The sequence below is a fragment of the Nipponia nippon genome, unplaced genomic scaffold (genome assembly GCF_047370975.1).
Source record: "Nipponia nippon isolate SJK-2023a ecotype South Korea unplaced genomic scaffold, ASM4737097v1 scaffold_4, whole genome shotgun sequence".
Lineage (NCBI taxonomy): Eukaryota > Metazoa > Chordata > Aves > Pelecaniformes > Threskiornithidae > Nipponia > Nipponia nippon.
Window position 1 is genome coordinate 48,087,044 of NW_028262358.1, and position 22,162 is coordinate 48,109,205.

General features: G+C 40.6%; 1 protein-coding gene across 5 annotated transcripts in view; it reads right to left on the reverse strand.

The window, feature by feature from the left end:
* Positions 1–1,751: 1,751 nt before the first annotated feature.
* Positions 1,752–22,162, reverse strand: part of KIF25 (kinesin family member 25) — a 42,404-nt gene continuing 21,993 nt past the window's right edge. The window contains exons 9-15 of one of the 5 annotated variants that reach the window (XM_087775405.1): positions 19,170–19,244; positions 14,624–14,773; positions 13,362–13,538; positions 8,407–8,558; positions 5,662–5,859; positions 2,886–2,969; positions 1,752–2,161 (exon numbers count right to left, since the gene is read on the reverse strand). In XM_087775405.1, coding sequence (XP_087631531.1) covers positions 2,004–2,161; positions 2,886–2,969; positions 5,662–5,859; positions 8,407–8,558; positions 13,362–13,538; positions 14,624–14,773; positions 19,170–19,244 — 994 coding nt within the window. In that variant the 3' untranslated portion in view covers positions 1,752–2,003. Of the gene's footprint in view, positions 2,162–2,885; positions 3,042–4,692; positions 4,874–5,661; positions 5,860–8,406; positions 8,559–13,361; positions 13,539–14,623; positions 14,774–19,169; positions 19,245–22,162 lie in introns of those variants that run through there. The other 4 variants (XM_087775404.1, XR_015708348.1, XR_015708347.1 and 1 more) reach the window with 4 other exon arrangements.

Sequence of the window (22,162 nt, forward strand, 5' to 3'; positions counted from 1 at the left end):
GAGTTAATGTTAATGTAGAAACCTAAACTTTTAGTATTTGCTGATATTTAAGGCGTTTATTTCTCAGCTTTAACAATAGGTATTGCTGCTCTTCCACTGCCACACAGATTGTAAATAAATGCCAAATTTTGAAGAGCAGCTCCAGAAAAGAAAGCGCAGTTCGTGACAAGTTACATTTCTGTGTAACACTTAGGAAATGCCAAATCCTTAAAAATATTTGAGGAACTTGCTTACCTAAAGATGCTGGTGGGATCAGCTAGCCCTCCCTTGTCACTTAACCTCTTTTAGAGCTGTGATCCGCGCTGCTTTAGTAGCCTAGCTGTCGTGAGACTAAGGGGAGCTTGAAGTCATCTGCTCCGGCGTTTCATTTAGCAGGCTAACGTTCCTTGCTCTGACACTTTCTCACCTGAGATTGCTTTAGTGACCATTCAGCTTCGTAAAGTCCTGTGTCCACATTCGTCTCCTACCCATCTGTTACTGCTGAAATCAGGTGAAGTTAAGGTATTTTTACCCTCGTGACAGTATTTCGGAAAACAAGTATTATTACAGCTTTCCCGTTGGATGCTAACGTTCTGAGCACCAGAGCGCTGCATGCAACACAGCAGCTGTTATATATTCAAGGGTGAAATTCCAGTAATAGTATGCTATATAATCTCTGGATAAATATTTATGCTTGTGAAGGTTAAGTGACTTGGAGTACTATAAACTCCAGCCTTTTGGGCAGGCCACTGCAATTTAAGCCTTCTTGCAGTGACCTACCGATGACCTCTCTCCCAGTCTAAAGGCAGAGGGATTGCTGGAGGTAAAAATTCAGAGTGGATCCTGAGGCCTCTGCTGAGCAATAACGCAGCACATAAAACACATCGGACATTATTTGAACCCAGCTACTCATCTCAGAACCAATTCTCATCTCTAACATTGCTTAAATTTCCTTGAAACTTTTCCCAGTGTAACTTCGTTCACAAACCCTGCACGATGTTGTCTCAATGTTGGTGTAAGAGGGTGAAAGCCTCTTGAAGATGACAAGCATCATATCACAAGTTGGCTTTTTGGTGTTTTATTCATGCGATGGATGGATGTTACCCCTTTCGAATATGCAGGCACATCTTCAAGGTTGTGATGTGGTTAACTTGCTTCAGAAATGCAAGTGAAAATACAGGCCAGACTACTACTAAAACAGTTGTACAAGTTAGGTCCCATTAGCCATTAGGATCTGTAGTTCAGGGCCTTTCAGCACTCATGGAGCAAAAAAAAAAAAAAAACCAAACAGGCAAAGCTGTAGTCCTAGTGAACTCAGCAGAGTTGGGATTGCTCCAACCTTTTAACCCGAGTGTGTTTTCAAAAAGTTGTATAATCCTCACTTGCTTCCTAAGCTGCGTTCCAGAGGGATAACAGTTATAGCCTTATTTCTTTTTCTCCATCTCACTAGTGCCATTATTTCCTACAGAAAAGCAGAGAACAGAACTCCATTCAGCACAGCTGATGGGTTCCTTTGCAGTCCTACCTGTTGATAGTGCGTTAGGAATGACCCCATCAGTGCTAGACAGAAGAGCAAGCCACGATGACTTGTCTCATTTTAATCCAAGCTGAGGGGAAGTATTTCGCTTGCTGCTTTGAAGCACCAGAATGATATGTAGACTCCTGTCTTCTACTGAGAAAAGAGAAGCACCCTTGGCCTTTCAGAAGCAAGCCATCCTAAATCAGGGCTCTGCTGACTTAGTCCGAAGGAAACACAACACCAAAACCATGTCTTGAAGTAGCTTTCCTAAAAAAAGCCTGATTTATTTCTACGCCATTCCACCACAGTTGGTAGCTGTTGTCAATACTTGCTGTTATCTTTGGAGCAAGAACATTATCAGCAGGTTTATGGCTTACTAATGCCACGTTGAGCATTGTTTATTTTATCTGGCAGTTGATATCTAAAAGAATGGGTTTAAGACAACAATATACATTTCAGTCTGAGGAACTCATTAATAATATTTAATCCACAGGAGTCTTAGGTTTTATTTTGCTTTACTCTGCACTGGAAAATTTTTTTTCTTGACTTGTCCTCTCTGAACTTGCCGAGCACGAGTTCCAAATCCCAGAGACTGCATTGATTCTGTTAAGTACTTCTGGTCAGGAGAGATGCACAGCATCACCAACAGTTTAGCATCACCTCCTAAAAGCAGGAAAAAGACAAAACATGCTTATTTACCTCATTATTTTCAGTGAGTTATATACACTGGTAATGTATTGATCTACACGACAACGAGCGTAGGCTACCATTGCTTTTATGAAGCAGAAGACTGTATGTGAAGAGGGCTGTTGAAAACAGACAGCTCCTTCAAGGGAAGTCTATATCTAACAATATGATACAAATCTGACATTACTGCAGGAATTACACTTTCTTTAAAACTATTTCTGCATAGATGAAGAGCTAGAGAAGAGAAGGAGACCCAAATACAAAAAGGAGTTGTAGCACAGTACCATGCATATATTCTGTCTCCCTCCTTTGTCTTTGCTACAGGGCACCACGTTAAGGAGTGGACAAAGTTGTGACTACACCCTGTAGTAATAAAGATTGAAGCTTAACTTTTAAACTGTACGTGACATGAAACACCAGTGAAATGCAATTATTGCCCTTTACACGATCCTATTAGAAATGTTGTGATTATTCCAAGCGTATTCCTCAACTGAACCTTGGAAACAGCAAGGTTTAGCTAAATTCAGGAGTTCAGAACTCTCACTGTGTACTCGCACTGCTCCAAAGCCAGAGTCTTTGAATAGAGGCTCACATACAAGGGAGGAATACAAGATCATCCTCTAGTTTTACACAACAAAGGAGGGGAAAGATTGGAAAAAGAAATCTATACCGTTAAACAAAAGTCTGAATAATCCCTCACCTACGGAGTCCTGAAGCAGATGCGTAAGTTTGCTATTTCGATATGGTACATGAGATCGCTGTTCTGCTATTGCTCCAAGAACATCTGCTAGGGCAGACAAGCTGCGGTTAATAAATGATGTCTCTCTCAGTGCTGCACCTGTCACTCCAGACATACCTAGTACAGTGTAGAAAAGGGCAATGGTAAGACTAAGCAAAGCTGCGTCAATTGTAATTGTGAAAAATTCTGTTGCTGTATCATCTGCTTTTGACGCAGCATTTTCGAACACAAATTCTGAACCGTGACTTCCATGCGAAAAGCAAGATGTAGTGATTTTTTACTCCAGACTGCCAATACATTGTCCCGTACTTCTGCTCTTTGAAGGAAGGTTAAAGAAGGTTCAGTGCCTGCAGGTGGTCTGAAGTATCTCATGTTAAAGTTGATCTCTTCAGCTGTACAATGCATCTTGGCTCCGTATGTATTATGGAGCTGAGAAAGCAGGAACACCATAAGACCAGACAAGACAATGCTGCTTTTGAAAACATCAGTCCACGGTGTCCCCAGAGAGAAGCCTGTTGTGTTCCACCATTTTTTATAATAGTTAACTGCCCTGTCTGTATCCCTTAGGAAGAAGAGAAGAGACACTGATGGCATAAGCCGCAGAAACAAAACTCTACAGCAGCCACAAGTGTGAGGGATTTATGTTCACCAAAGTCTGTAAGGGGCTGTTCTTTGTGGTATGATTTGCTGTAAGGAAATCGATGCCCTTCTACCATCCACCCAGCATGGCGGTATGTAGCTATGCTGCCCTTGAGCAACACTGGAAAGGTTTGGTCTACAAATCAAGTTGCACCAAGTTCAAGAGGTGCTGCAAGCTCAACTTTGTGATCGGTCTGGATGGGTGTGCAGTTAAGAGCAATTAATTCCTCCAGTCCTCACCTCTGCCATTTGGGAAAGAGAAACTTGCTGTTACCATTTAACATCACATTCTTCAAATTCAACCTTTCTTCAGGATAGTGGATGAGCTACAGTTGCATCTGCAATCAGTTCTCATTACCCAGAGCACACGATCCATGCTAGGCAGAGCTAGTGGCAGTGGGACGGTCAGACGGGGCTAACAGTTTCCTCCGCTGCCTTCTGTCCCACCTCTAGAGAGACAAAGAGGCTGTACAGAGAGGCTAGGGATCTTGTTTTCCCTTTAGGCCAGCATTTTCCCAACTGGGAGAACAAGAGAGGTGTCCAAGAGGCAAGTGTGAAAAGGCACAGTAACAGAAAAAACAAAACAAAACAAAACAAAAAAAAACCCCAGAAGTCTGGACAATGAGGGCTGGAGAAATGTGACTGTGGGAGAGGATGGGGCTGGAATGGTAGAGTCTCTTTGCAGAGAGGCACAAAACAAAACAGTCTGGAAGACCCTGCCACAGGGTGTCAATAATCTGAGATAGGATGCATCTCAGACTACTGGGGTCTGTGTCTACAGCCATCCCCAGGCTTCTTTTACAGTCAGTGAAGGTAGACTCCTGAGGCAACGGGTATCACCCTAAAGCAGAAAACTGCAAACAGGTGAGGGGGTACACGTTTAAACTCATGAGTATCTACATTTGGTCAGATGAACTTCCACAAAGCATTTAGCCGAGTTTTCAAACTGAAACCTAGTTTGCTAGAAAGGGACCACTTACTTAGTAAACGCTGTAAATGATGCAGGATGGCTGTGGAGCTAACGAGGCAAGGTGCTGATTACATTTAAAGTGTGTGAGATGCCTGCTACTGCTGCTCGTTTAGATTTGTTCACATTTTAAAACAATTACGAGTTAACAGCTGCCCTCACTTTTATCAGAGTAAATCCAACATCTTCAAATCTCCACCAGTGCAGCTGATGGCAGAGGTCAGTCTGCTGTATGTGCTGGGCCACCTCTAACACCGATGTGAGCGAGCACAGTTCTGCTGGGCTTCACTGGAGCCTCTGGCCCTCTGAGCCCCAAACCAAGTACATCTTTGTCCTGGTAGAACTGAGGGAACAAACACACACGCTGTTGCTCAATTACGTGTTTACCAAACAGTTTCCAGCAATTAGAGCAAATGAAAAAAAAAAAAAAAGTATTATATTAGGTTTCTCTGTAGAACAAAAGTTTAACAGTGAGCAACAGCAAGAATTTTTGGCAGTAAAGTAAAAGACTCTTTCATAATACTGGTTCAGTTTTCAAAACATTATTTCTGGAATGGTACATTTGGCTGCATGGCTTTTCTTGGTAAGAAAGCTTGTCCTTTAGGAAATAATCAGGTTTTTGAAATTATTGTGTGCATACAGGAGGGGGGGAGGAGGAAAATGCTTTGAAGAAACAATGAAAACAGTATTATCTTTTCAACACTAACTTCCTCCAAGATTTTTTCCACAATAAGGCAGAAAAACCCACACATGGTGATATCAATTATTACAGATATTTGTAATATTTAAATAATTTATGCACTTCAAACATTTCTGTACAAAGACATGCTAATTTTCAAAGTAGAAAAACAGGCCTAATAAAACCAGTCTGAACAAATAATATACCTATGATATGGGTAACCGCCCTGGGCTTACTTTAGGCTTATGCAGTCAGAATTTCAGTTAAACTGTACCCGTGTAAAACTGGAACAGTCAGGCCCACAAATTTTGTTTATGTCAGGATCTGTGGGTTTAAACCACCCCCTGTGTGAAAGCAGGGTAGCAGATATCCCTACATAAAAAGGTAGAGGCAACTATTGTAACCTAGATCTGGGAGGGGATCCATGCCCATCAGCAGACACGTTCACTTACCAACACACTCGCTACCAGCCAGATCCACCAGCTGCAATCTAGTTTTGACTTGCTTCAGTTTCTCAGCGGCTTCAAGTTGTGCTGGTGAAGAGGCTCTGGAAGAAGAGGTGGATTTATTGTCTCTCATTTTTTGTGGAAAGGTGCAGGAAACCTCTTTATTTAGTCTCTGACTGGTTTGTTCATCTTCCCATGAAGTACCTGGTTAATGGAAAAAACAAACAAGGGGAGCTTCTCACTGACACTGGAAATTGAGATGGGGAAAAATGGGGCATCAAAAGGGGAAGTACAATATCTGCTGGTTTAGGCTATTCTAACAGAAGCAATATGCAGGCCAGAATCAATGGCACGGGCAGGCCAAATGACTTTTTCTATCTTATTTATGGTTTTGTTCATCAAACTGATCATACCAGTTGGTAACAAGACTTGGGTGTAGGTTCTGTTGTATCTAATAACCCCATTGTTCGCATTTCTACGTGGAAAACAAAAGTTACAGGAGTCCAGTAAGGACTTTAAAGGGCATTTTTTCATGTTTTAGATTGACTGCAACCAAAGTGAGATTTTGAATGTGTGGGAGCAGTAAGCTCTGAAGTCTGTTTCTATGTATTTGAAACATCACCTGCTGGTGCTCTGGCAAAAAAAAAAAAGTTCATCCTGCCTCTTCTGTTTTGTCCTTTGCTGCTGTTCGCTCTAGACTTCCTTCAGCCCTCATATGCCACTGCTGCATCTCCTCATGATGAGCTATTAGCTTCAATAGCATTACTCCCACTTGTTCAGGTTGGTTACCTACTATGCTGGGCAGTTCTGTGGCTGCACTAGACTGCTTCGTGTCCTTCCTCTTCCTCAGCAGCATCATCTGGCTTTCGCTCTCTGCTGGGAAGGAAGAGGAAGACAGATTCTCTGGGAAAGCTGCTTTGATGTTAGCTTAGCAGGAGTATATGCAAAAGGGCTTTCCCAAAGCAGTTTTGCTTTTTCTCGTCAGTGTTTTGGTTTTCATCCATCTCTCTCTCTCTCCCTCTCTCTCACTCTCTGAAAGACATAAAAGAATAAAAGGCACACACTCTGCTACAGGTAATAGAGACAACAGACTCTCTTGGCAACTTAAAAGAGTCTTGTTGCAATAGTACAAAGTTCCCAGCTGCAAAATGTGAGTAAGGAACAGATGGTATTGGGTTGCAGAGCTCTGTACCTCTCCAGCTAGGCTGTTGCTAAAACCCAAGCTAGCTGTTCACAGTGTAGACAGAGCAGCTGTGTTGGTTTACACAGAATAAGTGGCTTCAGGCCATACAGTATAAAAATAAGTGTTCTTGCTCCTCTTCAGTTTGAGACAAGGAAATTAAGAAACTGCTCTCCTCAAACAACAGATATTACTGAAACAAAATGCTAAAAGACCTTAATCAAATCTGAAAAAGTGCTGGCTTGTCAACCCTGGCTTTAGGTGCAGAACTCATCACAGACTTTACAACTTTTTATTGAGTGACTTAGATCTCCAGTGTTGAGCTATTTGGCAATTGCACCTAGCTTTTAAATCAGGAATTTCTCCTTTTAAACAAGACAGAATGCGCTGTCACACTGCTAGAGCGAGGTCCCGTTTGCAGTGCTGCTCTGCCCCCCGTATTGCACATCTGCATCCATGCGCTATGAGCTGAAAGCCTGAGTCTGCATCCAACATAAATTAGACATTTCTACAGAGCTTTGCTGCCAGACAACATGGCGTAGTAGGGTGACTGCAATTCGAAATGGCAAGGGGAAGCCTGGACTAGGCAAGATGGCTGGTGCAAACACTGTTTTTTGAAAAGTAACATCTCTGATTGACAAGAATCTGGAACTGGCTAGAGCTCACGTCTGGAATGCTGGAGCTGCAACCTGTGAAGTAACTGTGTCTTTTGGCAAGGCCCACAGGTAAGCGAGGGCACTGTTTGTTCTGTTTTGCTAATATCGTCGGTTTAATTTCTGATCGCAATCTAAGGGAAAAATGTTAAATATTTTCCACTTTCTAAAACCATTTTGTTGTTGCAGAGCATGAAGGAGATGGACCACAGCACTGGAAGCAGAGACTCTAATTACAACATGAGCAAAAGAAAATGAAGTTAACCCCCAAAAGCTGAAGTTATTCCTAAAGCAATAAACTGGTAGGTCTTGGTGTGGTAATGAAATATAGGTTTTGCCATAGTAAATAAGACAACTATGTTGTCCATTCCTACAGTGGCCTATTATTAACAGTTCAAGAGACTCTGAATTTAATGGACATTTTTGCAAGGCAGCGGGTAAAAAAAATAATTCTTTCTCACCCAAAAGTGTATGATGATCCCTAAAACGCATGGTTAGCTTTACCACAAACTTAGCATGAATAATTATATATGTCATACGAAGTGATTTAATGACTGTATTTGAGTATCTATCTTATCACTATCTTTATCTGTCTTATCTTATACCTTATCTTATGAATTATTGATAAAATTTATTTCATTAGTTGTTTCATGCTATAAAACTTCAAGGACTCTGTACGTCAACACATGTGAAGAAGAGCAAAAAGCTTTTTTGAAAGTGAAAGTTTCAGTAGCATTCAGACATCAAACTGGCCTGTTATTTAAGAAGGTACGCAGAAGTTAAACAATGGAAAAGAACAGAGGGAATGTATTCAACATTGGAAAAAGGAGGAAAAAACAATATGAAAATCTCTCAGTCCACAGACTGTTTTTCAAAAAACAACTGGCTCTAGATGTATTTTAGTAACATCCTACTTACCAAAGTTATCTCCAGAGACAATTGTGGTTATGGTCAATGTAACCACCAGATGAGAACGAGAGGAATGAGCATGCACCAGTGTTGGGTGCGTGACTCTCAGCTGTAGGCCTTTGTTGACTAGGTGCAAAAATTCAGATGCATTTTCAACAGTCCTAGGAAGTAAAGAAACAAGCAGAATATTTAACTGACTCACAGTAAAAATCACACGAGAAAGCTGACAACTTAGACGTGAATCTGAGCATTTCTACTTCCCTGCTCTTCTAACTTCTTATAGTAATCTCAGTTTTGAGCTGCACAAACAACTGTATATAGCCTTTTTCAGGTGGGATATAGTCATATAGGTGGGATAAGATGAAAATTCAAGACAAAAGCTGTGATGTAGTACTGAAAGTGCTGAAGAAGTGGCCTGCCAGCCTTGCAGGTCTATAGGTACTGTAGCTCAGATCTAGAAGTGACTGAAATTTCTACGCCTCCACACTGTGGAAGAAAAGACACAGATTTAGACATTCCTGGAATCTCTGGTCTTACAAAAGTGGAGTTGTCCAGTTTATGTTAAGGTTGCTCCTGTTCTTTGGGAGGTAAAGAATTAGGGCAAAAAAAAGAAATTTCTCTGGGCCTTTGGAAATCATATTTCACATTTGGAATTAAATCCAGAATCCTTGGAAAAAAGTTCAATTCCACTGTTCAATGAGCAGAGACTCCGGCACAGCATCAGAATAGACAGGCAAAAGTTTCGATAGACCATTTTATCATGTACTACCTGTTTTCTTTTCCAGTTAAAGGAAATATTGCAAATATGACCAACTGAAGGGAAAAAACCTAACACAAAGTGAAATAAACTGATTAGGTAAAGAAAAAAAACACTATGATTTCCCTCAGGTTTGCAATGTTTAAAACGAATGAGGTAAGATTGCCTATCCTTTCCTTTCACTGCATTGCCTTCTTCAATAATCACTCAAGTTACATCAGCTAAACATTAGTTTCTAGATGGGGGTATAAACTATTATGACTGCGTATCGCAGCCTGGTTACCAAATGCCCTGTAACACCAGAACCATGAATAACTCTGCCAACAGGCTACAGGCTTGGTTCCACAGCGCTGCAGTCAGCAAAAGCAAGCACGTGATAAAAGCCAAGGCCTGACTTAGATTTGGCCGATTTCAGTGAAAGTCACACTGGGCACAAACTTATTTTATGCTAAGAAGAACCATACTTGAAGAGTCTAGAGACCAAAGAGCTATACCCTCCTAAAACAATTGCCCCTGAAAATAAAGCAAGGGCATCTGAAGAACAGAAAAACACTTAGCCACACCATGCTTACAGACACTTAAGAGAAGCAGCCACCTAAAAGCAGTTCCCTGTGTAACCAGAGCTGCAGGAGCTAAATGATCGCTATAGACTTCACCCGTCAATCCTGAGCCGCACAGGCTGGCCTCCCCTGTAGTATCGCTGCCTCTGTGCATCCACTGGTAACATCTCCCTGCTTGTTTGTTTGACCTGGCACCAGCAGGGAAGCAGTGGCTCTAGTTCCTACTGTCAGAGAAGGCAGAGCCTCACGCTGGGGTGATCTGACTATTGCCTCAAGTCCAGGGAGGCAGATCTTGCCTTCCCGAGGAGTTTTGAACTGCATCTGCCAATAGCTAGTCAGCCGGGACTGGGCGGCCCGAGGGGCGAGCAGCCTTCGCTAGGACGCAGCAGCAAGCCATCAGCTTCTGCAGGCTGCTGCTGTGCAGCGGCAAGGGGTCAGTGCTACAAGCTGCTGTCCTCTGAAGAGCATTTGCAGAAGATAAGCCTCAGGGTATGCTGTCGGTGCTGGCCACCTACTGGGAAACTGCAGTTGACTTTGGAGGTAAAAAGCATCCCCAGCCCAGCGCTGCAAGCTTGGCACAGTAGCTTCTCAGCAGGACTGACAGTAATAATTTTTGAGTATAATCTCTGCGACTTTATCATGCTGTATGTACCACACGTTCCAGGACCAGATTCTACAAAGAGAAGCCCTGTTGTGGTTAGGTTAAAAATTTGATGCTGAGTGTTCTCCAAAGTCAACCAAGCCATAGAAGAAGAAAGAGACTGAGGTTTTTGTGGTTCAATAAGATGTACATGTTAGCAGGAAAGAGACTACTGTACTTTAATGGATATATGGAGAAGCCAATGAGACCCAGCAGGCCAATATATTCTAGATGAAATATTATCACAAATGAGGATGTGTTTTTATTCAAAGCAGCAACTGTTTACTTTAGATTTTGGGCAGCTGGGTGGCCTCATTCAACGGTTCCCTTACTTTGTTTGGGTTTGCTTTTTCTTATTAACCTTTCTGTTTAATTATTAATATAACCTGTTTATGAATTGGACTTTTTTCACTGCTTGCACTATGATTGAGATACAAGTCCATATTCTTATTTATATTTGCATTAGGATTGAGTATTTATCAATTGATTGAGATAAGTGGTTTTTAAGAGGTGATTAGTTCAAGGTGCCAGGTTCCTTTACCATAAATTAAAATTTACAGAAATAAACAGAGCAGCCATTTTATTAACTAGAAGGACAAATGAAACCTTATTGCTGCTTCTAGTTCTTGTCTCTATGGCACAAGTCCAGCTACATCTCATCTCTCCCTTCCCCAAAGCCTAGGAAAAGAGATGGGTCACCCACTAACCATGCAAAGCTCCCTTGGGAAGGGGAGTAGGCATTTTTTAGGAATGAATCCAGGCCAGCATCTTGGCTACTGAAATACCATAATTAAAAATTACTTGGAGGGTCTGATGAAGAAGGAAAAATCCAGCTCCCATCATACCCACATTATATGCACCCATCTTAATTTTCTAAGTCATACAGTTCCTTTCTTCTCTAGTCAAAGGAAAAAGATTACCTCCTTCAAGAAAGATTCAGCACACACGGGATAGGCTCTGCTCCCAACCTCTTCTGAAGGACTTTTTCATTCCCTTGACAGCAGAGCCTTAACCAGATGCTAAAAGTTGGAGTAGAGTCACAGTTGGGGAAATCCAAGAACAGAGACAGAGATAAACCCTCCAGTCAGCATAATGCAGACAGAGAGGGCAAAAGGGTTCAAGCTCCAGTCATTTTTAATTCATTCCATGCTCTTATGGAGCATGCAGAGAGCAATCAAGGATGCAGAATTTCTCTGGAAATCATGTTTAACCTCAAGACTGAAGAGCAGGCATGCCCCAGCTACAAATGTTAATCCTTCCTAGAATATTGCAGTGATGATTATTTCATAGAATGAAAGGAGAGGAGTTATGTAGCCCCCATGGTGAAGAAAGCCACTTTACAATTTCTCTGGGGTCCCACTTTTCTATGAGCAGTTCAATGGCTAGAAAATACCAGTCAATAAATGTGTATAACTAGGTAGAATAAAAGTATGTTTGCGCAACCCTCCAGTACATTCTTGTATTCTTATCGAGGCTTTCTGGCAATAGCATAAACCCACATAAACAAACAACTACTAGTCTGCTAATGTGTCTAAGTCCCACAAGACAAAAATACTGCCTTCAATTATTTCCACGGAGGGTGCATTTTATTTTAATTGGCGGGGGGGGGGGGGGGGGGGGAGGAGGGATGCTTTTCATATCTGACTTCTCATTCCTCCTGGAAAAGTAGAGATTAGACCATGACAGGCATTATTATAGAGAAGTGAAGAAAAACATCATGTTTCCCCCAGAAACATAAAACACTATAATACTGTGCTAAACATTTCAATAGGGCAAGATGTTTCTTTTCACAAACATCATTTGCCCAAGGAGCAGAACATTTTTTTCTATGTTTCTAGACCTCTCTGTAGTGCACAAACAGAAATGTTCCCTTCCATTCCCAGAAATGCTGGGTGCTCACAGGGAGATGTCCAGTAGCTTAATTCCACTGGGTAGCATCACCTCTCTGGTGCCAGTAGTACTGCTTATCAGAATTTTTTTGCTAATGTTGATTTAATACTAGCATAAACAACACAGCCATTACTAAAATGAAGCATCTGAAACAGACTCATTCTTATTAATGGATGAATTGTTATGGCCATGTGATTTTTACCATCTAGTTAGCTGTTTTATATATAACGAGAAAGTATTATACATTTGCTTTGTATACTACACATACATAACACCAAGAATCATTCACATGTGTACTAGAGCAAGCCTTTGTAATGCTTAGTAAGTACAAGAAGGCATTAAAATAAGTATAGCTGTAGCCTTAAATACCTTAGCTCTCCCTACACCGTCAAGATGTGTAAATAAGAATCAAACTTACCATACACTGATGCTGGGAAGGCATTCATCTTAAAACTGAATGTGTAGAAGCTTAGCTACTTCTTAGCTTTTAGTTTGAAGAACCTGGATTTTCAAGAACTATGCGTTCAAATGCCAGTATATCAATTCCCACTTTAATGCCTCCAGTTATGAAAACAGAATACTAAGCAGCATAAGATGGGTATTGATATTAAAAGATCACTTAAAATCTTATTCTTTCTGGAGTACTTTTTTTTAACTCCAGTGTGCGTAGGGAAAGCTACCACTACAGCTGCTTAAAAATCTACAAGAAGTACATACATTTCTATTCTAATCTGTAAATTTTATAATTTGGTAAGACTGAAGGGGAAGTGCTTTGTGACTGGGTTACCCCTTCTTTTACTACAGCTGACAAGATGCTCTAGATCCAGCAACAACGAAATACACAGCTATCTTCAGGTATTCTGAGTAGAAGGTGCTTAACACAGGATCATAACCCAAACTAATTTTACTGTTATTTCTGAAAGTATTTTGACATTTGCAGCCAAATGCAGTCTAATAGACTGGGCTAATGGAAACAGTAAGAACTGTTCTTTTGCATATGGTAAGGACTCGCTGTTTAAAAGCGATAACTGTTGCCTATAACGCAATTTTGTGACAGCTATACATTGCATTGACACCAGATCGTGGTCGGATGATAAGGATCAAATCGTGTACTTACTCATGTGTAAGCAATGGAACATCGCTCTTTCCTTCTCTGGTTGTGACAACATCGCGTTTGACGCCAGATACTTTGCCACAACTGTCTTTGGCCAGAAGATCAAAAATTTCATTATTATACACTTCTACAACAGAAACCTCAACCCAGTAACTTCCTGGTGGCTTTTCTGAAATAAGCCTGGAGAATAAAAATAGAATAAAAAAAAAAAAGAAAAAAAAAGCCAAAAAATGTTGAAATCAAACCCCAAGTGAAAAATCTGTAAATACAGATCTATTCTTTAATTGTAATCTAATTACAATCTGATAAAAGTGCTTATTAAGTATCCACAGCCTTGGCTTTGCCTCATCCACATGCTAATGTTAAGCTGAAGAATCAGAATATACAGTTAAATTATATGTGGAGCAGTAAATAAAACTTCATCTTCCAAACAGCTGTGTCAGCTTAAATTGTTTTTCTCCACTAGCCTCCCTGCCTCCTCAAGATTTTTTTATACCATTTCCTCTGGTGGATGTTATTGCATTCAGAGCTCAAGGTACGATAAACTCTGGCAGAGTGCAAGCAATGAATAGGCAGAGATGGTAAACTGCCCAGCTAGATCTGTAAGAGGTTATCTGTCCACAGCCTCAGAAAATTCATAAATTAAGGGCTTGTCTATTCAGAAGAGTATTTACAGTTAGACACAGTTGTTCTGGTACAAAATTGGATCTTTGATTTATCTTATACCATTCTCTAAAAGAAATAGGCTTAGCTGGAAAAACCTCTAATTGCTCTTCTGTTATAACAGAAGTTTATCAGTTCAAATCGTGCATTAGGTTCAACTAAAAAAATCTAAGAATTCTCAAAGCAAGAACAGATCGTGGTTAAAAATTCTACTATCATTCTTGTTGGGGACTGGGTTCTAATCTGGATCCTCTTCAACTATTCCAATTGTCAATTTTCACAAAACTTGTAAGGACTTAGTTATCTTTTGGACTCCCACAACTATGGTTGAAACATATTAAAAAGTTAATTAGGACTCTGAAAGACAGATAGACAGATAACACACAGCAAGACTGCATGATCTTATTTTCTTAGAAAATCAGACTAAGTAGGAGAGAGACTAGAAATCTGTATCTAAACTCAAATAGTGAATGGCAGTTAGAGAGGCTATAAATATTAACCATTGTGAAGCTGAAATCTGGTAAACTTTACAAACATTATTTCATCCTTTCTATAAAGTTTAAGGTGACTGCCACTGACACGAGCCTTTACTTAGTTGTTACCTGAACACTTCGTGGGCAGCTCGAGGAACAATTCCAAGTTCTGATTCCTCTTCTATGGAGAATGCAAAGTTCTCCACTAATTGTGGGCCCAACATTGTGTATGTCTTCCCACTTCCAGTTTGCCCATAAGCCATGATACACACATTGTACCTGAAAATTAAAAGGGCCTTCATTTATTTTACCATTACCAAATGTGTTTGTTAGGTGGCAAGTCCAACCCCAAACAATTTGGGAACATAAATGAAACAAAAAATAAATACACTGCCCCTACAGATTTCTTTCTGGAGATCTCAAAATCTGACAGAAATCAAAGTATTGCTCATAACATTGCCTAAACAGATTTCATGTTTTAAGCAGAGCTGAAGGGATGCTTTTAAGCAGAGTTTAAGGGATGCTTAGCTTGGAATGACTGATGAGGTTAGACCTCGTATCTGCCCAGCTTCCAGTTCATGCACTACTGAGCTGCTTGTTAATCACCTCCTGAACCACTGCAGTTTACAGCACAGCATTTTAAAGTAAACTATCATTGGGTTTGATTTGTCTTACAGTGCTATGCTGCAAACCACAGCACTATTATCTTAACAGCTGGGAAGAGTAAACTCTTCAGCTATCGTAGTCTTTTTCAGGCAGGCTCATCAGTCATAGCCCTCTGACTTTTCCACAGTCACTGGAAAAGATAAGACAGACTTATTATTAAGAGGCACGGATTTTAAACCAAATGCATTAGTTCAGTATAAGCATACACACAAAGACCACTCTGGAATAAAGGCGGTAGGAACTGCTCTGGTATGGACTTGTAGAAGGTGAAAATGTACAATGTCGCTGCAGAGGTACGGGCACCTATGAAACACAATTCATCATCTTCTGAAGTAGACATGTAAAGTACGTCTAATGAACAGAACTCTGAAAACGCCTGTTTCTCTGCACTGAAAATAATTCTAAAAAAGTCCACAGCTGTGAGCTCTGTTGGCGATGTCTGTGCCGCAGGGATCTGAATTCAGATGTATGAATCCTATCCAGAAAGTGTGTTTCTAACACAGTCAGATCAAAGTCAACGTCTTAAGCAAAACAAGTGGGCGGATACAAATGCATCCAGCCACAGCACTACTTTGTGCTGAGGGCCAACACCGTACTGTGCAGCTGCAGGTTGGTCCCTGCTGGGCTGCGGCTGCCCTGCAGCACCTGCCAGCACCTTGGTGTTGACCACAGAACTGTGCCAGCAAAAACCCTTGGAAGACATGCAGTTATGCCGACAGGAGTGCTCCTTCCCTGGATTATTGCGTTTGTTCAGAGACACAACGTTAGCAGAATCTCCATACACGGCGAAGTGCTTTGCGCTACGCTGAAATTTCTGCTCTGCTAGAGAGTTGCAAGAATGGCTTGTTCCTGTTCTGCCAGGGAGTAAAATTTCACTGCCTAAGCTATACCTCCTCCATAGGCAGACCTGAACAGCTGCTTTTGGTTATCCGATGCTTTTCCTCATATCAAAAATGTTGTTTCAAGCACAGGCCAGCAAATTTCAATGAACACCCCTCATCTAATTGTTTTAAATTTACAGTTTCAAGTCATGAAATACTTATATGGCCATTGCAGAGAAATATATTTGCAGCAATTTTTTGCATATTAAACACGCCTAGAGGCAATTAGTTTTGGAGGATTATTTAGAAAGCTTTCTCTTGTTAAAAAGAAATGTGGGCTGATAAGCAACAAAGCAAATACCTGGGCACCCCTTCTGGGGATGCAAAGTTGAAGTTGCAGTCAGTGAACCTGTAGTAAGTTCCCTCCACGTTTCAGGATGCAGAGTGTGAAATAGCAGTCTAGTCATAGATTTGACAAAGTAAAGGAGATGAGATAACTGTAACTGAAAATAAAGAGCACTACAGCAAAATGAAATGTGCGAGAAATTAGGGCTGTAAATCTGAAACAAGGGATTTCTCTAAGTATTCACTGCTGACATAACTCTACTTGCATTTATGTCAGTGGAAAAGCTCCCACTAATTTTGGTAGTTTTCAGCTAGCAATTTCCACCCCTCATGCACACTGCCTCGCCAGCCTGTAGCTTATTGAGACTTCTAGTCCCACTCCAAAATCAGAGAGATCTTTGGAACCAAAAAGGGAGCCAGAAGTTTGCAGGTAGTAGCTTTCCTTAGGAAAAACAGAATGGAAGTTTTTTTAGAAGTCTCTCAAACTTTCGTATAGTCCAGCTATTCAAATTTTCCCTAATTGCTACTTGTTAGAAAGTAAGCATCATGGACAAAATAGTTCTGACAAGATACAGAGAATATGATTAGAAGCTAAGCAGACAAGTGCTTGTAGCATTGAAGGTAACGATGCAAATCAGGTATCAACCAGTGATAACTTCTCTGCCAAAGGTAACACAGTATTTCAGTAAGCCCAAGTGAGCTCAAACTATCCAAAGCAGTATTATATCTAAGTAGGACAGGCACAGGAGAGAATGAACTGTTGGGTGATTCAACAAGAAGACAAGCAGCAGACTATATTTACCTACTTTACTTCGCTGCTGTTCTGGTTCCAACATAAGGGTTTCCAATAGAGCAATCTGAAAATTTCGAACTATGATTCACCTGTGTGCCCTGACATTTCTCCTTCTCCACTCTGCTTCATTAGTTATATTCTTGTTTCAAAAAGTTCTTATTGTCAAGCTAGAATACCAGTAGTTTTGTAGTATTTCTCTCCTGAAAAGAGGGTGGGTGTTCAGTATAGCAAAGTTACCACTAGTAGAGAACACTGTTAAAGGAAATCAAAGGAGGAGGAATGTATTCTTCTTCAAAATAAATAAACAAGTTTGATTCTTCAACGATGTAAAGAAAAGAAATGTTATCCTACTCCCTTGCTGGCCCTGTATGGCTAACTCTAAACTTTGAAGCCTGCTGTACTTTGTCTGTTTTGCATATGGGACAATCTTTTCTTCCTGTATGTTTATACTGAACAACGAAACAATTCATTAAGAAAGAAAAATAAAGAAAAAATAAAGGAGTGGAACGCTCCTTTCTACTTAAGCTAAAAGTTGTTACAGACCACTTTGGAGCCCAGACTAAAACAATCAGGAGCAGCAAAAAGGTTCAAGGTTCAGACTAAGTATGTCTGTTTCCCATTTACAATGGGAAGGCTGCTGAGAAACATGGCTCGTACGCGCAGCCTCGCCTTCCCTGAAAATCTGTTTCTGTTTAAATGGCACTTCTGGAAGAACAAGACAACTCTTTTGTTTTCAATAACAGAACATTTCCTAACTGAATATAAAAATCCTAGCTTTTAGGACAGGATTCTCTTGACGTGGAAATTGGAAAGTAAAGCAGATTCAAGGTACAGATCAGAGATGTCTGAAGATACATAGACAACGTGTTGAGCCAAAGCAAACTTATGGTCATTGCAAAAGGAAAAGCAGAGAGAGAAAACAGTGGTTATAAGGACTTCTTCAAACTCCTCCAACCTAGTGGTCCCTAGGTTGCTCAGCTATGGAAACTGTGGTTACTCATCCTTGGTACACTAGAATAATGCCGTATGGGCCACATAGGACTTCCCTTAGCCCAGGCAGCCCCCGTGGGCCCCTCTGTGGCATGATGTGTAAAGGGATGGCTGGGATTTCCCAGTATCCATAATATCCTGATATGCTGCTTCTAGGTTGCTTTTAAGAAAAGGAGACTTGGAAACTTCAGTGTGCAGACTGCCAGCAACAAGGATTGCCAGTGTTCAACTATGCCACTGCGGATGGAAAGAGACCGGCTTTCCCTCTACAGGGAGGGAAATGTCCAGGACAGCTCTACAGTCACCATCTCTAATTGAGTGGAGTTGGAGCGGGGGTGAGAAAGGAGCAGAAAGGAAGTTTTGTATGAATCTCAGTTCAAGCCTCAAGGATTACAACAATATGCACTCCAAGGCTTCTTCGCAAGAGTAGCTTAGGTTGGCTGTAGTATAAATGAAGAATCACACTTCATGAACTTCAGTGGCTAGAAGTAATTACACATATTTGTTAGTGGTTGTTACTGATCAGTTTTGCATTCAAACCAGAACTCTGCTTTAACCCCAGTGCCTGAAGGAGGGTTAGAACTACGACCGAGGATGCTCAGTTCTGGTTCAACAAGGAATGGATCGTATCACCTCCTACGGCCTGTGCTGCACACAAAAACAGAACAGATGATCAGAGAGTGGCCCTGGCAGGCCTTTCATGTACGAATACACTGTTGGAAAAGATGTATCATACTGTGTCTACAACTGAAAACCAGTTACAAAACATACCCTACCAAAACACAAAAAAAGATAGTATCTTGCATTAGAACCAATGCTTAAGTTTGCCAGAAAGAGAGCAGAGGAAAAAAAACTAATTATTTTTTCCCAAATTTGTCTGCTCTGCTAAATTTTGTAAATAGTGTTTTCACTGTTTATATGGGGAAAAAAACGTTCATTTGGTGTTGAGTAGGAAGAAAATAGGAAAATGCAACTGAAAAGCCACAAAACTTGACAGGAAATTGATGGATTTCAGTAGCTTATTGCCCTTTAGCTTTCTTACTCCCACCTTTTAACTTACCCATCCAGGAGAGATGTTAGCAAAGGGGCCACATCTGCAAATACCGTGTCTTGAGACTCCGAAGCACTGTAAACTCTGAGGAGCAAAATGCAATGATTAACTGAAGAAAAAAGTATAGATATGCTGTCACAATACAAGAATACAAACTAGGGAAAATGTAGGCTAGTGACATAAAATTTGTGACCTACCAACATTTCTGTGTCAGGGGACTGAAAATCAGAATTCCAAGGTTCTCGCCCACTTTTTGGGAGTGGCTGTGTCTGTCCTGGAGGGAACGACCCGCAGGTGTACACTCTGAGCTCATCCTAATCCTTCTGCCTGCCTCTCTGGCAGAGCCTTTTTTCAGGCCGTACTGGATCCCTGTTACTTTCTCCCACCTGCCAGACTGTGAAATGTCCCTGCTGCCTGTGTCTCCTTTGTGTCACACTAAGGAAGGGAGCGGTCAGGTTGTGCTTCCCTTTAGATGTGGATAAGGTTTGGGAAAAAAAAGAGGTACAGAGGCTGCAAACTTGTCTCAGAAGAGTCAGCGGCAGAGCAGAAATCAGAAGGCCCCTGAGGGTCGTGTTTAAGGATGCACTGTCTTTGTGGGCAGCATCAGCCTAAGGTATTTCCATCCCCACCCCTGCTGAACTATCTACTCTGAAATAAACACTTCTCACTCAAGGGAAGACTTTCTTTTACATTATGATGCGCATTTCAGACTTATTTTTAAACAGAATGAAAGACAATTAAATTGAATGAGGTTATTCCACCTCTTAGAAAAGAGCAATGACAGTACAATCCTCAGGCCAAAACAATGATGTTTAAAACAACTGCATACATTTTTTCAAAGTCAAGGGGAAAAAAAAAAGCTAACACAGGGCCCTTCAAAGACATTTTTCCTCCAACCCTTTCAACTATCAAGTTTGTACAACATAAAAAATCAAGGCCTGAAAATAGGAAACCATCAAAGGGAGGAAATTCTGATCGTAAAACGTGGACATCCTAACTCAGTCATTTCTTCTCTAGCACACCAAAAACATATCCTCCCCAAGATTACGGCCTGAAGCAAGTACTGTTTATACAAGATGAACAGAATCTAAAACATGAATGTCATTAGCCACACTTAAGTATTTGAGTTATGAATGTTTATCTTTGGAAAAAGCTTCCTTTTCTGATATCTTTCTGTCATGATTCCTTTTTTTTTGTTTATCTCTGTTTTCCAATGAGTGATGTGTGTTCTTTCTAGCTTATAGCAAAAGGACTAATTAGAAACAGGAATTTTGGTAGCAGCAAACATTGCCAAGCATAGTTACGTCCCTGTGTATATACTGTACTAGAACACTTCACTTAGCAGTATTCCACAGTTTGTATATGGTACTACAAGTTTAACTGAATTAAGACATAGTGTGCTCTTTAGCATTTACTCAAGCCTCTTTGTATATTTGACCAGGATCTGGCCACTACAGTCTATAGCCTGCACAAATGTAGATTTTGTATTCATGTTCTCCATTAATAAGACTGTACAGAGGGATCATTGATAAACAGATACAGAATTCGAGCCAACACACTTAGTTCAGCATTTTGTTCCTGACAATAGCCAGAGGAAGAAGCAAGGAACACTATAGTGGCGGGAGACACAATAATTCATCTCGGTGTCTCATCCTAATCCTTAAAAGCTGTAAACTGGCCTCAAAACTGAAATGAGTTGAATCTCTGTTTCTAAAAAAATATTATTAGAATTAGTATTCAGTTTCTTTCTGCATCTTGCTGAATTCTTGGCCTGGAGTAATATCCTGTGGCAATGTGTTCCACAGTCTAATTGTAAGCTGCATGAAAATGTACTCTCTTTAATCAGGAAAGGAGCACTTGTCTGGCTTGATGGACAAATACTGCTTGTTTTGCCATTCCACTGATGTGCTGTCATACTACACTGAGAAACCAACAAATATGCAGAGATGTGGCACAGTTTGTACTGGGAGGACATGGACACTGAAGAGCAATACTCCACCCTTGCTTTGCATGCATACAAGCATATGCTTCAGTAAACTTTGCACATCAAGTCTGCAAGGTCAATATAAGAGAGCAAAAGCACTTCCAAATGCTTTTCTCTGCTTCATTTATCATCTGCAATAGACAAAATATTCATTAGCACCACATCCTCCATCTTAACCAACTAGGACTCTAACTCAGTATGTGTTGAAATGATATTTTTTTCTTAACACATCAAGTCTTCTCAGAGCTACTACATTAAAAAAAAACAAAACCAAAAAAACCCAAAAAACCTTAAAAAGGTATTTTAGAGATGAGAACATTCATACTGTCTTCACTTGCTGTTGATGGGTTTTGCTGTCTAATAAAGCAAACAGATTGCTACCAACCACAACCAGGGCTAGAATCAACCAGTCTCAGTAGTCTGTTTGCACTGCAAAGTAATATAGCCAGAGCTAACTCGGTCAGGTTCAGGTTCTGGTAGCTCTTCAGAGGAAAGGCATGGGGCTGCACGTTACAGTAACTACTCCAAATATTTACTCAACTTCCTAAAGGGGTTTTACTGCCACTACTTAGCTGCTGTGGTTCAAATGCTACCAGTACCCAAATGAAGTAATTTACAGTTGGCTTGAACTAGTTTATGCTACACTGTAATCCCAGCACTGGCTGAAGCATGGACACCCACTTAATTAGCTATCTGAGACCATGAAAGATGCAGCAAATCCAGAGAATCTCTTTCTATAAGCCTCTGTATTTTTACCAGAATGATGACAGATTTGCCCCTCTGTAGTGATTAATGTTAATTTCACCTTGAAAATTCTGAGCTTCTTTTTTATTTTGCTAACTGATTCGCCAATAAAATTATAAAAGCATAACATGCTGAAAGCTGGAATTTTCTTCCTGAGCTGAAATCAAATATTTTGACATTTATTAGTTCCATAAAACTTTGCTAAAAAAATAAACATTTTTCAGTTCATAAGAACCATATGCTCTTCTGTTTATAAAAAAGAGCTGTGCTGGGA